This window comes from Pinus tabuliformis, chromosome 3_1 (assembly GCF_031772625.1).
Source record: "Pinus tabuliformis cultivar Carrire ecotype Pingquan chromosome 3_1, CPIR1, whole genome shotgun sequence".
NCBI classification, from domain to species: Eukaryota; Viridiplantae; Streptophyta; class Pinopsida; order Pinales; family Pinaceae; genus Pinus; species Pinus tabuliformis.
Window position 1 is genome coordinate 669,538,027 of NC_142301.1, and position 16,822 is coordinate 669,554,848.

A 16,822-nucleotide genomic window follows, 5' to 3' on the forward strand; every position below is an offset into this window, starting at 1 on the left:
AAGTGCATGATATATTCAGGGAGATGGGTGGGTTCAAGTTGCTTATCGTTTAAAATTCTTAGTCACGGTTCTAGTTTTGTTTTGTTTCTAGTTATGTTTATGTTTCCTATTTCTAGTAACTAGGTTTTGTATCTCCAAAACTCAATTTTATAGTGGTAATGTACGTCACTTAGGTGATTTACGCTTATAATTCGCCAGAAACCTTGAGTCCTATTTCTTGTTCTATTCACCATGCAGTCATGTCTCTTGTCTTGTTTATGTTTTACCCTTTTTGGTAAAATACGCTTGGACTGTGGATTGATATTTTAACAAGATGGGTTGCGAGTAACAAGTCCCTGCCCAAGGGCATGATGCTAAGAGAAAATACTGTCAATTCTTGCATCCAAAAAATGAAAACAGTCCAATTCCATATCCCACAAATAGTCTTCTAATGGCATACTTAATCAAGTTCAAAAACATACAGTAAAACAAGTAAGTCTAACTCCATATCCCACAAACAGTCTTCCAATGTCTAATAGGAATTCCTTCTGTACAAGAGTAGAATATAAGTACATTGTACTCTTTCTTAGAAACCATATTTCCTGAGAGAAGATAATAGTCCTAAAGTTATGAACTATTAACTATCATTGTTCATAAAGTTTCTTTTGAAGAGAATCAAATTATATCAATAAATATGCAGAGAATAGAAACAATTCATCTCTTCCTCTGTTTCTTTCAACTAAAATCCAAATGACATTTAACAACATAGCTAACTAGATAAGCTAAACTTATTTTGACAGCAGGATTACAAATAAAGATAAGTATAGAGTTATACTTGAGCCCTGAGCTTTACTAGCTTGAAATCAAAATCATCTTTAAGAGCTTGAAATCGGATGACACTATCCAAGATGGATGGTTGAGGCATGACGCAAAATTTCCACCGCCATAATACTCCCCTATTCCCCTATACAACACTCTGTTGTAATATCTAGCTGAACTAAACAAGAAGATACAAATACTTTAATTTTGAAAGAAGTCCAGTTAATTTGATCGAGTCACTATTCAACCATAACATCGAATTGGATCATTGCATCCTTTGGCCCCAGATTGTTTGGCACCAGCTGATCTCTTTTCCAGGTATTGTTGATGATACTCTTCTGCTCTGTAAAACTTCTTCGCTGGCAGGATCTCTCTCACGATCTCTTTATGCAGTGGCCTTTGGTGCCTTTCCATTGATTCCCGTGCAGCTCTTTCTTGATCAGCTGAATAGTAATATATGCCAGATCTGTACTGAGTGCCTTTATCATTGCCCTGCAAATATATGCACACAGTGCTGACAATTCATGTATCTGATGCAATTTCTATACATCAACCAGATACAAGTGTCTTTATAGTTTTTGCCTTCTATGGTTATGAAATAGGAAAACCACATCAGGATCCAATCATATTTTCTATAACCCACCCTGCACCCTTATAGCAGGATCCAATTATATTTTCTATACCCCGCTCTGCACCCCTATAGCAAGTATGTTAACAAGCCATTGAAATGAAAAGTATATGGTAGATACATTGCCAAATACCTGGATTTGGTTTTCTGGTTAAGGAATCATATGAATGTGTGAAAGGCTTTGAATTTCAGCTTTCAAAGAAGCCAATGCTTCAAGCTGGCAAGTCTATTAGCATAGATATAAGTTAATTCCAAATTTATGAATATTAATTTTTAAAATACTAATAATAACATGTTTGATCATGTAGTTTTTAAAAAAATTAGAATTCTTAAGGATTTTATATAGCTTTTAAAAAGATTTGGAAATTTTTAATGTAAAATATTTTTATCCTAGTCAAATCATTTTAGAAAATACAAAATTAATTTAAGACTGAAATTTACACCTTAAAATTTCCTAAATTATGTGTTTACATTCGTTGTTATTAAGCTGAATGGGGATCCTAACAAACATTTGAAAATAATATAATGAACCACGCAGTGATATATGAGACTGAAGACACCCTCAATGCCTGCACTCAGAATTCATTAGGAGTTTAGATTTGAAGTGCAATTATAGAATATTAATGGGACTCCACTCCCAATTGCATCGCTTCAAACCAGAGAAACGAGGCCAGGTATACTGAAAACCGGTCTTTGCTTAAAGCACTAGATATATATCACAGCCTGGAGCCTACAAATCTTTTGAAGCACAGGAAATAGAATTCAAATACATTAAGACGCCCAAATCTGATTTAGTCCGATATTTGAAAAACAGAGAATTCTAATGGCTTCCATTTGTTTTTTAACTAACTGATGCTTCTGAGGAAAGTTGATTTGTCATAAAAGTATGTACATGATTTTAACCAGTAATGAAAATTAAATTTTAGATCAATCTACTAATCTACAATATGCAATACGATATAAAATAGATTTGGGAATTCTATTAGCTAAGTTGCTTTTTTAGAACATGAGAAATGAGAAAACGGTTAGCGTGCATCTTCTGTCCATTCCAACTAGAGTAAGAAACCATAACGGTGGAGACTCCTTTGGCAATGGCATTGAAATAGGGGGTCATGTGGATGTTGACTAATTGTTTATAATTGCTGACAGTGTTATTCTCATCGACACCCTGGGTTGTTCCACCATCGCCCACAAAGTGCTTAGCACACGCTACAATATTTGACCTGACAAACATCAATAAATCACATGGTTAGAAAACTATTTCAGGAAACTGTGGTACAATTGATTGATCAAAGAAATTCATATTCTAAGCATGGATAAAGCAAAAGGTTTGCAGCTTAATGTCCAATTATATAGAAAACTGTGGTACAATTGATTGATCAAAGAAATTTATGTTCTAAGTAGGGATAAAACAAAAAGTTTGAAACTTACTGTCCAGCCACATACGGCACCCCCTTTGTAAAGATCCTGCAAACCTGCTCGCATCAAACAAGACATTCTAAACAGTGAAAACTTGACTCTCATTTTTGAATGAACTTCCATCGAGCACTTCCATGCCAGAGTCTTACAGCAACACATGGAGAAAATGTGTATTGAATGCCAGTAGATCGAACTTCCAGAGTTATGGCAGCTCCAATTCTTTTAACCAGATCGGGATCCCTGTATCCATAAAACGTTGATACAAATTGTTAGCCAAACTTTCTAGAAGATTTTGATTTTGAGGGTACTAATCAGAAGCCAGAGTTCCCATGATATATTAAACATCAACATTTTCACCCTGATTCTGTTATTATCCCAATTCAGTTACTCAAGATTTTGCCCATAATCATTCAGATAACCCTAGTTACTTTTCAAATCATTGTCTCCTAACATTTTGCTGATTGCAATCAGAGTGCCCCTTGGCACTTTCTAAATCATAATACTACTTACGATGAAAAAATAATGCCTACGGATATAGGCCAGGCTCTCTAGTATTGTCTAGAGATAAAGGGTTTTCATGAAATATAGCCGACCACTCAACCTACTCATTTGTTTAAATCATTAGCCATGACATTTTCTAGTTGCAAGGAAATGTTGTGAAGAAAAAATGGAGTTGATACTCTACTTGCCTGATAGCTCCAAGCCCAACATTGTGAGGGAAGACGGTAGCCCCATAGACATTGTTGTGACCATGAACAACATCAATCCCATATACACAACGGTTCTTAGATTTAAAAGAACTTTTCGGCCCCAAAATCATAAAATTAAGTCTAGCTAGAATAATAGGCATGGCTTAGTCTATTACATTGCAGTAAGTCATATAAGGAAAAGTACAACGTAGTGAGTTATACAAGGCAAAGTATATGGTGCTACATTAAGGAATTGCACGTGAAGTTCTCAGATCACTCCTGCGTGTCATCTCAGAACTATATTATTATGCTGAGGGAAAAAACTCATATTTTCGAGGTCTTAAATTATTTTGATTTGAGAAGCGAGATAGAAATGGATTTAGGGTGGGGATTAATGGGTGGAAAATGAAGATTTTATGAAGTTCTAATGATTTTTAGCAAATGTATATCTTATTGCAGAGAGGCCAGAGAATGTGCTTACCATGTGGAATACTACTTCGAAGGTATCCACCACAGAAAAGAGGCCAACTAGCCCTTTTACTCCCAATGCATTTTAAGCCCTATAAACATTTTCCTGAAAGTATTTTTGTTAGGTACTTGTTACTGTGATTTGCTCATATAACTGGATCCCATTTTACCATAACCCTTTAGATTCCTATGGTAATATGATTGCTTTTTTCTTCCATCTGATTTGTCTCAAGTGCAAGATTCAAAGAAAGTTTTCAATCTTAATCAATTATTGAGAATGCTAACATCTAAATATAATGTAGTTCATTGTTTTTAATTAAACCGTGTGAAATCAACAATAGAAGTCCTAGTGCAAGGCCTTTACAACAGTAATATTTGAATGCTTAAATGACTTGCACCTCCCATTTGTTCTGGGCCATTGAAAACACTATTGTTATATTGAAAAAAATGACTTTAATGCTACTTCACATTACTCACTCAAGGTTTATAAATTATCTATAAGATCTCTGCAATTACCCAGGTATGTTTTACATAAATTGCAAATTTATTAAAAACACTGTGCAATGGGCTTTACATTGTTAATATGTAGTGTAAAATCCAAAAATTGCAAATTTATTATACAAACTGTGCAATGGGCTTTACATTGTTAATATGTAGTGTAATTTATTATACAAACTGTGCAATGGGCTTTACATTGTTAATATGTAGTGTAGAATCGAGAATAGGCAAATTACCTTGCCTCATTAGTGGAAGTCCACAAGGAGTGATAAAATTTTGCTCTATTGTACTTAGTATCCGAAACAGAAAAACCAACCAAAAGAAAAGAGTGTATACATACATGAATCATATCCTCTTCCTGAGAGAAACTAAGGCATCAATAACCTCAGTACGTGATAGCAATAAGCTCTTTGGCATCCTTTATTAGGAGGTATCCTTTGACAAATAATTTCATACCTACTTCTTTTCGCTAGAAGTGAAAAAAATAATTGATAAAATTGACCTCAAGCATACTTGCATTGAAGCTTCTAGATTGTGGATCAAAGCTGAAATCTAAATACAGTCCCAAACCCCTGAAAGCATGAAACCAAGCACTGAAAAACCCCAAGAAGACCTGCACACCAATGAAACTGTGTGCACGAATCAAGCTGCCCATGAAGCAGAACAAAATGCCAGTCCTGCACCAACCTCCAGCATGATCTATAAAATCTACAATCCCTTAAAAGATGCTCCAAGGATTTTAAACGATGAAAAAGGGGCACAAACTATCTGACTACTTCCTTTTGGCATGGTGAACTTTGGAGGGCAGCCCTTGAACTACCAACGGAACAAAGACCCACACCTTGTAGCTCAAATGGAGAGACCATACACTGTGACTGATAGATCAATCGAGAATCCAGGTTGAATACCTCATACCATATGAGGGAACAATCTCTAAAAAAAGGCCATTTTGCCCTTTAACCCACTTGGTAGGTCAAGTCAGGCCTAGACATCCTGCCTGTATATGTGAAAGCTATCCACCAAGATGCCAATTGACTGGCGATGGTCTGAAACCTCTGAAAGCATCAATGATGGAGCTAATCAATGGGTCTATTCGAGTTTGCTTTCAACAATGAAGCCAATCAATGGGTCTCTATTCGAGGCTATGGCCTAATAGGTATAAAAAGCAAAGTATGGATAACACTCCCTACTAAATATTGTGTCAAAGATATAGCAAATATGATGCAACAGCTAGACCAATCTAAAAATGGTCTCAAGCCAGAGTGAATGGGTCACAAACTCTACGTGAACAATGGCATGCGGAATTGTTTTATTTCTCTTGATCATGCAGAAGCATATGGGTCTCTACACTCTATATCTTGGCATAGTTTGTCTCAAAGGCAAGGCCCTCACACCTCAAACCCATAAAGAACAGTGGAGAACAATGTGACCTCAAGTTGCAAATCTACAGAAGGGAAGTTTCCATCCATATGTTGAGAGTAGACCAGTGATAGTAACACACTGCACTAAAGAACTTCAGACGAGATTTTCTCTCCAAAGAAGTCCAAAGAACCAAAAGAATATATTATAACACCCTATAGGTGTATAAAAACATAGTGCTATGATTAGCAAAGCATAGTGCCCTGGTTAGAGTTAGAACATGAAACTACTGTTCATCAGTAAAAATCTATCATCGAGAACTGTATGGCAATCCTGATTGAATCTTTAGCCTACTAAACTGTCTGCTTCTTGATAATGAAAGAAGCTGAGATTCTGAACCCCCGTTGTCGAAGAGGTAATGTCAAGAAACCACAGAGCTAGCCCAATGTTGACCACTTTGACATCCATAAGTCATATGGTACTTTCTTTTTCTGGTTTTGCTTTCTATTTGCCTTGGTACAATCATTATTCTAGCAATTGTAGTCAGCCTGGTGCAGTAGTAGGAGGAAGTACTAGTAGTTTCAGTGCTAGTACAATATCAAGGGGTCAGTAGAGTGGTGGTAGTTCATACCCAAGTGTGGTTTCAAACATGATTTCTTTATCCTACTAAAATGTATGCTTCTAAGATCGCCCTTGATTCGTTTATACCGGGGGTGACATACCATAGTGAGGAGCTTGGCATAGAGAATACCGAGGTCCTATTTTGCGGGCCCAAGATATGAACCGCAGATAAGGGTTCCTTTAGATTAAGTGCTACGGTACTGGATGTAACACTATATGGTGCACTGAAATGGTTCTATCGCAGGCTCAGCGGAAGTGTCTCTTTTAACTAAAGGCGCAAGTGGAAGCGCAACTGATAAAGTGAGCATGGTCAGAAGCTACTCTTATAGAGGTTGCAACTGACTTCAGCAATGGACACAGATGCAATTCCAAGTTGGTTAAGTGTTCGTTGGTTCATGGATGCGTTGGGCACTCTGTCCCTAAATGCTATCTGCTGCCATGCATTTCAAAGATTACCACAGAAAGGAATCCACAACAAGGAATCCCTCTTGGGTTACCCGAGACAATTAGCACAGAAAGGAATCCCTCTTGGGTTGCTCGAGACAATTAGCACAGAAAGGAATCCCTCTTGGGTTGTCCATGGACAGTCAATATCAAGGGTAAGTTTTGGATATTAATCTTTAAGTGGTTGAGATTTAATCCAAATATGGCTGTATCAATAAAGCAAATGAAATGAATGAAAGAGTGCATCCTAAGTAAGAGGAATTCAAATTAAGTGCACAGTGAACTACCATGATGCTGCAAATAACAACTTAGTCAATACAGCCAAGAGATTCAAGGAGCTAGAACAAAACATAATTGTACCAGGTAACATATTAGAGTAACTTGAATAAAAGCACAGAGGACTAGCCAATTACCGAGATGGTTTTCCAATTCCACTTGCATCTTCCAGATTGTGAGATTTATTTATGTAGGGGGGAGCTCTGATACCAACATAACACTCTACATTGACTTAAAGTGTTCAAATCAGTCTTGTTAGAACATAGATACCAACTCTGCAAACAATGGAAAAACAATATTTATGAAAACTGGGATTGGGGACATAGAACACAAGATAATCTATGCCACTGCATTTTACTTCAGCAAAAAGACTTCAAGTAGCAACAACAAGAGCTGAGGAAATGCTAGTGTGCTTAGGGAGACTCCCCCTTAGGTGGGCTTTCGTTAAAATGGGACTTCTTATATAAAAATTCCAGAAATTCAAAACACGAGTAGAAAGGAATCGATTATTATTAGGCCGATAGGCCTTCCTTTGAAAGAAACTTTCGTCGTCCTTTTGTTTCTGAGACTGACACCTGGCGTCCACATTCAGCGGGAAATTGTTCAATCATTTCTGTTATGGTCTTCATCCTTCAGGCGGAATGGTCGGCATTTTTGTTATCGGTGCCTAGCGGGGGTCGATATCCCTCGCTTTTGCTATCATTCGCGCCTATCCCTCGCTTCTGCTATCATTCCCGCCTCTCTATCGCCGGAAATTGCCGTATGTGTCTCGTCAAGGTCAAGAAGAGTCCCAAGCCCGTGGCATCTTGCGCCATGCCTGCGCTTCCTGGTAATTTATTGCTTTCGCCCTTTTCCCTTTGGTTTCCTCCAATCCCCAAGCTGTTAAATGCTGCCAGAGGATATGAACTTGAAGGATGCTAATTTTGGGGTTTAACTGTCAGGCATGAAGATAAACACTGATACTCTGATGGCGATAAAGGCAAAGGAAATTTATTGCTTTCGCCCTTTTCCCTTTGGTTTCCTCCAATCCCCAAGCTGTTAAATTCCTTGAGAGCCCACATATGCCTGGCCATTGCAATTTATATATTGATATCCACCGGAAGGAAGTCTTGGAGAGTGGATATCAGCCATCGGAGGGAAAATGGCGAACCAGTATTCCACCAAAAACTCTTTCGAAAGCCTGGTTGTGAGCACCATGATGAGTCGGCTAAATATGCGCAGCCCTTTTCTGGACACCAATACCTTCCTATCCAACTCGTATGATTGCATCATCGCGGACGAGAGCAAGAGCCCATTGGAGAGAGAGGAGGCGAAGCTGGAGAAGAATATCGTTCAGATTATATCCAGCGGGGACACTGATAAACTGAAGGCGAACTCCGGCCAGGCTGTCACCATTAGCGAGCACCAAGTTTGCGTGGGGTTCCACGAGGACCCAGAGCCCGGCTACCGCGTCTGGGAATGGCACGGTCACATCATGCTCTATGATGAGGAGAAGGGCTACACGGCAGAGTATATCTATGAGAATTTCTTCGAGAAGGCAACTGAGTTTAAGCGTAGAGCGGCTAAACCCCAGGAGAAGAAAGACAAGGAGAACGAGGCCTCCGGTGGAACTATGGACTTAGGAGGGCTTATTGATACCGTCAACGAGATGAACGCTCGAATTTTGTGCAGAAATATGAGCGCGGGGTCCTTCAAGTGAAGCTGCACGGTGGTTAATCACTGGGGTTTTTGGGCTTAGGGTTTATGCGAACTTACTGGTAAGAAGCCCCCCTTTAAAACAAAAAAATTATGTGCATTGGTTGGTTCTGGTAAGTCGGCTAATGCTTTATTACTTTGGGAAAAGTATTTTCTATAATAACTGGTGGGTGGTAGTTGCAATATGAAGTCCTGAATTATTTTTGAGATAATTGCAGCATTTAAAGGGGATTTGTGCTTGTAAATTAGAAATGTCATGTGCTTGGGTTTGTTTCAGATGTGGAAATTATTCAGTTTTTTCTGATGGTCCCAAACAGGTCTTCAGGGTTTCCATGCCCTGTGCATGTTGTTGTTGGACACGGCAATTGCATCCAATTCTGCAAAAAATGTTGTTCTTTGTGAAATATAAAGGACCTTTTATTTGTGTGAAATCCAGGTATTGTAACCGCTGCTCTGATAAAATTTAAATATATTGTTTTGAAATTGCATGGTTAGTGGTCTGGATGCTATAATATGTATTCACTGTACCAAACTCTGTAGTTATGCTCTCATAAGCAGAGAGCAGCTGAAAGATTTCCATAAATTACATATTAGATAGGGCTTTTGGCATGCTTCTTCTATTAAGAGAAGATTATGGACAATAATTCATTTACTATCTCCATTGTAGTTTCTTTATGCTGCTTCTTTTAAAAGTAATTGGAACCTGTATTGTCTTAATCAAGATGTATTATTCCTTATTAAATTTGTTATTGCATATAGATAAGGGAGGTGCTCTAGGCCCAGATCTTATTTTGCTATTGCACGTAGAGAAAGGAGGTAATCTAGGCCTGTCTGGTGATAATGTGATGGTATTTTAATAAAATGAAGAATAGAACCATATCTTGGCAGGGATTAATTATTTATTTTACTTGTCATATTTGAATAACAATAAACTACTCTAAGCCAGTCTGGGGATGATGTGATGGTATTTTAATAAGATGAATTACAGAGCCATATCAGGGATGAATTAGTTATTTTACTTCATATTTAAATAATAATAAACTAACATAGATCCTGTTAAACAGGGCTGTATATTTGAATAACAATCAAGGTGTATATTTAAATAACAATTGTAAATAAACTAGCATAGATCAATGTTAGCCCGGCAGGATATATTGTGTTATTAGTTGTTGAGAGGTAGGAATCTCAAGTTTTTGATCCTTAATAAATTGTGTATTATTTGTTGAGAGGTATGCATTTCAAGTTTTTTATCCTTAATAAATTAATTTAACATTGATTTATTGGTTAGTTTTCTCTCAAGGATTAAAAAAAAGCCTGGTTCAATATAAAATAGTATATGCTAAAATTCAATTTGAGATGGTTCAGCATAAAATTTTATATACAAAAATTCAATTCGAGATTTTTCCATTGAGCTTTAGGTGTAGTTTACTTTGCAGTTTTACAATGTAAAACTATTTTTTTGGGTGGGTATTTTCTAATGTAAAGTTGATTCCAGAGGGAGTTCTTGACGTTTGTTGTTTATTTATGTAATAACAATTATATCTGTCTCTGTTTGTGTTGAATTGAGAAAATATCCTTCTCTGAGCTACGAGAAATATCTGGACTTGAGTTACGAACTTACCTTCTAAATCCAGGATGCAAAATTTTGCTGATGAACTCGTATTTTATCTTGGAAGGTTTGATGGCTTATACCGTTAGTTTGGTTGAAACATATAAATAGCCCATTGTCCATGCATTGTGTGGTGATCTGACAAATAAAAGAATTTGTCATTTTGTTTCTTAGCTATAGCAATGATCTGATGCAATAAAACTTTGATTTAGAAGTCATTTTTCCAGATTCAAATAGAAGTGTTCATCTTTTATTTATTTAGTAGTGTATATATTAATGGGAAGGACTATCCTGTGTACATGGTTATGGTCATATGTACCATATTTATTTTCCAATTACTCACTTTCCATGAGATGCATCTGATAATAAGTTGGTACCAACTTTAGTGCCATGTCAGCTGAGCTGTGGTCTCACTGTAAAGACGTAAAATTGCCCAGTATTAACACAGTAAATTAAGCAGAGATTAAATGTACCTGAATGATACCCTTCACACGCCAAACCCCATGCTTTAGAACTACAATCTGTGAGTCATCTGGATGCAAAGATTGTAGCTCTTGCCTCACAGCCTCAATACCTGCATTATGCTCCATTGACAACTGCATGGCAGCTATTTCTCCTGTAGACTTGACCAATTTTCCCAAAACAGCACGGGAATCTCCCAGATTGGCAACATAAAGCACCCCACCACAAACCACCCCTACTAAACAGCAAGACCCAACTGCTGCAAGCTGTGGATTTGTAGGCCATGCCTTTGTAACAATGGACAAAAACCCCTCTTCTGTTGCTAAAAAGGCCTTTCGAATCACATCAGCAGACATCCCCTGCTGCTCCATTGCAAATTCTGCAAAATTACAGCCCCCACTTAGTACTGTACAATGGATAAACTCACAATGAATGTTGCACCATTACAGTCAGCCATCTTTCAGAAGTAAATCAACCAACAAGTTCAGCCCTTCACTGAACAATCAACCAACCAGTTACCAAAAAAAGAATTCAAGCAAGAAGACATATCAAGGCCTTCTGTAAGCATAGGCACCTTCAATGGAGTATCCATGTTAGAAGGTTCCTGGTTGCTGGCCACTGTGTCTACTTTCACAAGTTGTATATTTTCTCCAACTTTGAATTCTTGTGTCTCTTCAGCTCCATTCTGTACAGATTGTTCCTCCTGGTCATCCTTACTACCATACTTGAAACAAGTCATTCATACTACTGAAATGGAGCAGCCCTGCTGCTAGATAAAGCTCAAACTTGATGAAGATCTTCTTACTGTTATTCAAAACTTTTTGCAGGGTTATGATTTGAAACCCTGCTTCAACTGAAACCCCAAGTGTAGAAGATAGTTTTGATTTTGAAATGCTAATAGTATAGACAGTGGATGTCAACAATATCACTGACTGCCAGAACAATCTGCCCATGCATATGCTCTTCCTTGCTTATGATATTGAAGATAGGCAAAGGAAATTATACCAATGAGATAGATCAATGCTTCAGAGAATGAAGATCGGTGTATTGCTGGCCCAAGTTGGGCTCCCAGGAAAAATAAGAGAATTCTCAGCCATATACCCAGAAGTGCAGTTCTGATATGAATAGATTTTAGCAGCAGATTGGGGAAATCAGTCCCTGACTTGGCCAAAAAATAAGGGGTGTTATGGTAAGGAGAACAGAAAAATTTAACCCTGCAATCATATCATCTAAATTTAATTTATAGCACTGGCCTGACAATGGTATCATAACAGAATAGAAATCATGATCAGGTACATCTTGTTTCTAGCATTATTTTCCTTCCAAAATTTAACTCACTTCTTTTGTGGACCCCAAGGTTCATCATTCAAATTCACAAAGCTACTTTGAATCTACTGAGGGTTAAAATGGAACTATTTTGTATTTTTGTGTGTGCCTGTGTAATTGAAGCTGAACATAATTGCAAGGGTCATCTTTATTCTTCCCTGGAATTTACTACAGGTGCTGCGCTTTCTGTTATATGTAATAGGATGTTTCCCTGAAAGGTTTCCCATGCTGAATAGGATTTATGTTGTGCACAAATGCAAATTTAAGGTTCCACACATCAAAATTTAATGCACTCCAAGTGCTATGCTTTTTCTGATTTTGATGCCAGCTGACTTATCTTAGGATTTATGTATGCAATGCAATTCTAGGGTTCTGTACATTGCAGTTTATGCTCCACGTGCTTTGCAATTTCCGTGCCTCCCAGAATATTACATTCTCGATTCTCTGCACTCCGACCTTGTTGCCCCGGACACCCATTAACGACAGCAACAGCGACAACCGATGAAGAAAAGTATTATGAAGTTGAGGTTGAAAATGCAGAGGACGAATCAGATTCTGATGTTGGGGGAGATAAAGACAACCAGCAAGTAAAGGGCAAGGGATTGAGGTGGGCTGATGTAGACGACAATGGATTGGATAAGGCGCAAAAAAGGCTCATAGAAGCTCTGCCTCCAAAGTTGTCTGGAAGGAGCAAGGCCTTGATGAAACATATAATTTGTTTATCAGAAGAGGATGATCCATCTGAATTAATCATGAAGTGGGTCAGAATAATGAAGCCCAAAAGAGTAGATTGGCTTGCAGTCCTCAAACAGATGTAGGAACAGAACCTCAACCATCCCCTCTTCTTCAAGGTCAGTGGCTTTTCAATTATTATAGATGTGCTTCTTAAATATAGATGGACTGAGTAAATTATTAACCAAGTTGATCTGTATGACATTTTCTTTTCAGTCCACTAATGCTTTTACTGCTCTGCAATTTATGCCATATGCCATACGAAGCTTCTTGGCAGTGTTATCAGACTCTTCCCAGTCCAAGTGGAGTCGCGAGTTTGACTATGTTTTAAGAGGAAACAGAGTCTAATCAGCTGAATCTGAATCAATCCCGACTTATTCTTTAAAGTTTAACTCATAAATATCACCCAAACTCACTGTTACCACTCAAATTATCACCTAGGAGGAAAAGTCCTAACCTCAATGGGACAGCCTAGACGCATAATAGGCAAGCCACTCACTGTCACCTTGATGGCCTTGCCCGACCAAGGAGACTGCCTATCCCAGGGGGAATCCGCATGATCAATTTAAACTTAGATTGTTGGGAAAGAAATTGGAAAATACTAGCATGAATTGACTACTCTTATGCTTAACTCAATCAAATCGATTCATTCGTCAAAGATGTGAGAATACACAAAATTCATATACTCGTTAAAATTCTAAGCTTCCAAGAGCAGGCATCCATATGTTCTAAGGCTAACTGTATCAGACAATCAGGCTACCGCAGGCACTCCATGCATTTGTTCATCTAATCGAAAATCACGGCCTCTTCCTCTTCCACGACCTACAATCCCATCTGTGCCATAGACAATGGGGCCCATATTATATAATCAGTTGCTCAGTCCAATCACATTGAACCCAAGGGTACTTTTTGGCAAATGACATTCACTAGCCAATTGGATAAGCGGTTCTCTGCTTGAGATTTCTGAGTACCAAAATTACTTCGTTGCACCCTCCTTTGGTTAGACACAGGTGGAACCCAAAAGGCTCTAAAGATTAGAAGTCTAGATGGAGGGCGTCTAAACATGAGAAGGTCTAGATGGAGGCCAACTATTTGCGAGGAAGAGAGGTGGGCAGCCCCAGGCCTTAAGAACATAGTCGTGGGCCTTTTTTTTATACGGAATCTCCCCATTTTTTGAGTTGAGTGGGGTCGCAGGCCTTAAGGAGAACATGGGCTGGGCTTCTCTTTTTAACATTAGCTCCCATTTTTTTGATTAGAACGAGGTCGTAGATCTTAATAAGAACATAGGGTTGGGCTTGAGCTCTTAATCTTCTTTATTGCTATGTTACCAACCAGCTCTGTTGAAAAAAACAGAGTTTTCAGGGTTCTCCTGGGTGAAACCCAGCTGGGCTCTGCTGCTGACCTTAGTTAACTAGGTCACGAGTCTGACTCTGCTGACAACTTAAACTTGCCATTATTAAGTCATCTTTGTGAGCACTTGTGGGTTGGAACCTGATTGTTGAGCGCATTTCACAAAAATTAAGCAAAACACACCTTTTTATCTGATGCCCCTCCAGTGGACTTGCGGTCGAAAATTTGATGAGGGATTATAGTCCCAGCCCAAAACTAATTGCTATTTTTTTAAACAGAGTGTGCTGAGGGTTTTGGGGGTTGCTGAATCGATCCTTTGCCTAAGAAGATTGGAAAATGAAAATTTTACTAATTGTTTGCTGGAAAAGTGAAGTTTGCTGCTTGTTTTGGATAATGCATATCAAGCTTCATCGGTGAGTACCTCATGAGTTATACACTGCTAGACAAGTCAAAATTGCACGCACATGGACATATGCCTTTAAATATGTGACAATGGATTAAATAATGTGTCCTCTTTAGTTGGTGGTCTGCACTCATATAAGCTATATTCTTCTCTTTTGGAAACTTTCCAGTTTTGTCACTCAACATTCTCGTAGATGTTTTCTTCCAAATTGTAGGATATAATTTCAGATGTAATTTCCAGCATTATTTCTCAGTGTGCCCATAAATCAACACTGCAATGATTGCAGTGATTCCTGGTGTTGTCTTTTGAGTCACTGAGCAGTGGTGAAAGTCCTATTTCTGTTCGTTTGCTTAGGAGATTTTTGATGTTAGGTACCTTTCCTTGGTTTTCCATTTCCCCACTGCTGGTTTTCTGTTCTTGTACTCAATAAATAGAGCCTTCTTACCAGCATCATTAAGGTTCTTTACTTCAAATGGGGTAAATTCCTTTCTGATGTAGCCATGTAGTTCTCCTCAATTTTTTATCAACGTTTGAGGAACTTCTACTTTGAGATTTAGCAAGCTTGTTGGTTTCTTATATTCAGTGGTGTAGTCCTGAACAATTTTTCTTTTGTTTGTGAAAATATCACAATTAAATGGATCTTCTTGATATCCAATATCGTAGAACTGATCCTTCAACAGCATTTTGAATGTCTGCCATGATACTATCGAGGGTCTCCTTTGCTGCTTCAAAGATTGCATATAGCTGTCTCACCTTAAAGCATGGTGGAAGATAACGAGGAAGTCCTCAAATTCAGAAGGTTTCAGGCTGTTTAACCTTAGTATCCTCTTGATGAGAATTTCCTTCTTTCTTGAAATTTACTGAGCATTCCTCTTTCTTTGTCATTCGATGGGTCATCATTTTTGTTAACATACCAATATTTGTTTTTAACCGACTAAGGATGATCTTTTGTTATTCTCTTTCTTCTTGGTATTGTTTGTCAATATGAAAGACCAAATACACAATGCATGGGAGATGTAAAATATGATCTTTATATCAAATGGGGCCATTGCATACAATGAGGCAGATCTCCTTTTATATTACTGGTTATTTGTTGTACAACTAATTTCCCTAATCACGTTATTTACAAGTGAATTTGAATTAATCTTACCAAATTTTTTAGTTCCTTGAAGTTTATCTATTATGTTATCAATGCATGGCAATGGATATCAGTTTTTAAGGGTATGGATCAACAATCGTCAACACTTTTAACTGCTTTGAAGTTTTGCTCTGCTCTGTTGGATCAGGTGACACACTTTTAACCGTTGATTTGAAGTGTGACTGCTTTTTCCAAATATCAGTTGAGTTGACTGCTTGTCCAATAAAAAAAATTTAAAATAAAATTAAAATAATTTAAAATAAAAATTTCTAGAAAACATTGGCTTAAATCAAGCCATATGGAAAAAATCTAAAGAAAATAATAAGCTTTCAGCAATTTATCGATTGCTATATACCTAGCATACCTAGCAGTGGGCAGGTATAATAACAAGAAAGAGGCTAGGTACTTTTTTCACTCATTTGATAAAAAAAATCTCACCACTCCTTATTTTTGTTCTAGCAGTTAATGTTGTATTAACTAACTGTTTATTAAAAAAATCAACAATAGAAATCAAATAGAAAGCGGTATGGTTCAATGCCTAAACAGTGGATATCAAGCTCTACAACATCTTACTTAGATTTTCGATAAACAAATTGCACAATGAAAAGGATGCCAACTTTGATGGTTATTGCACATCCACCATAGAACGTGTCTTGACTCCTTATGTTCTTGTTTCTTCCGTCAAAGTCCAATATAAGTGTTTAAACATATAACGAAACTTCTCTTGCAAAGTATTTACAGTAGTTGAATTTAATGTGATTGTACATTTTTTGCATATAGAATATTTTTGAATTTGATTGATAAAAACGATGTCAATTATTTAACATTTTTTTCGTCAAATTTTAAAATAGTTTCGAAATCTAATTAAAATAAAAATAACCAGTATAAAATAACTTGGATTTTTTTT

General features: G+C 37.5%; 1 protein-coding gene across 1 annotated transcript; it reads left to right on the plus strand.

Moving 5' to 3' along the window:
- Positions 1-7,633: 7,633 nt before the first annotated feature.
- LOC149188870 (uncharacterized) lies at positions 7,634-9,429 on the plus strand. The gene is made up of 2 exons (XM_089413108.1): positions 7,634-8,957; positions 9,213-9,429. The coding sequence occupies exon 1, from the start codon at positions 8,342-8,344 to the stop codon at positions 8,897-8,899; it is 558 nt and encodes a 185-aa protein (XP_089269234.1). The 5' UTR covers positions 7,634-8,341; the 3' UTR covers positions 8,900-8,957; positions 9,213-9,429.
- Positions 9,430-16,822: the final 7,393 nt, after the last annotated feature.

Coding starts and splice junctions, on each gene's coding strand:
- LOC149188870 (XM_089413108.1), top strand. CDS start 8,342: ATGGCGAACCAGTATTCCACCAAAAACTCTTTCGAAAGCCTGGTTGTG.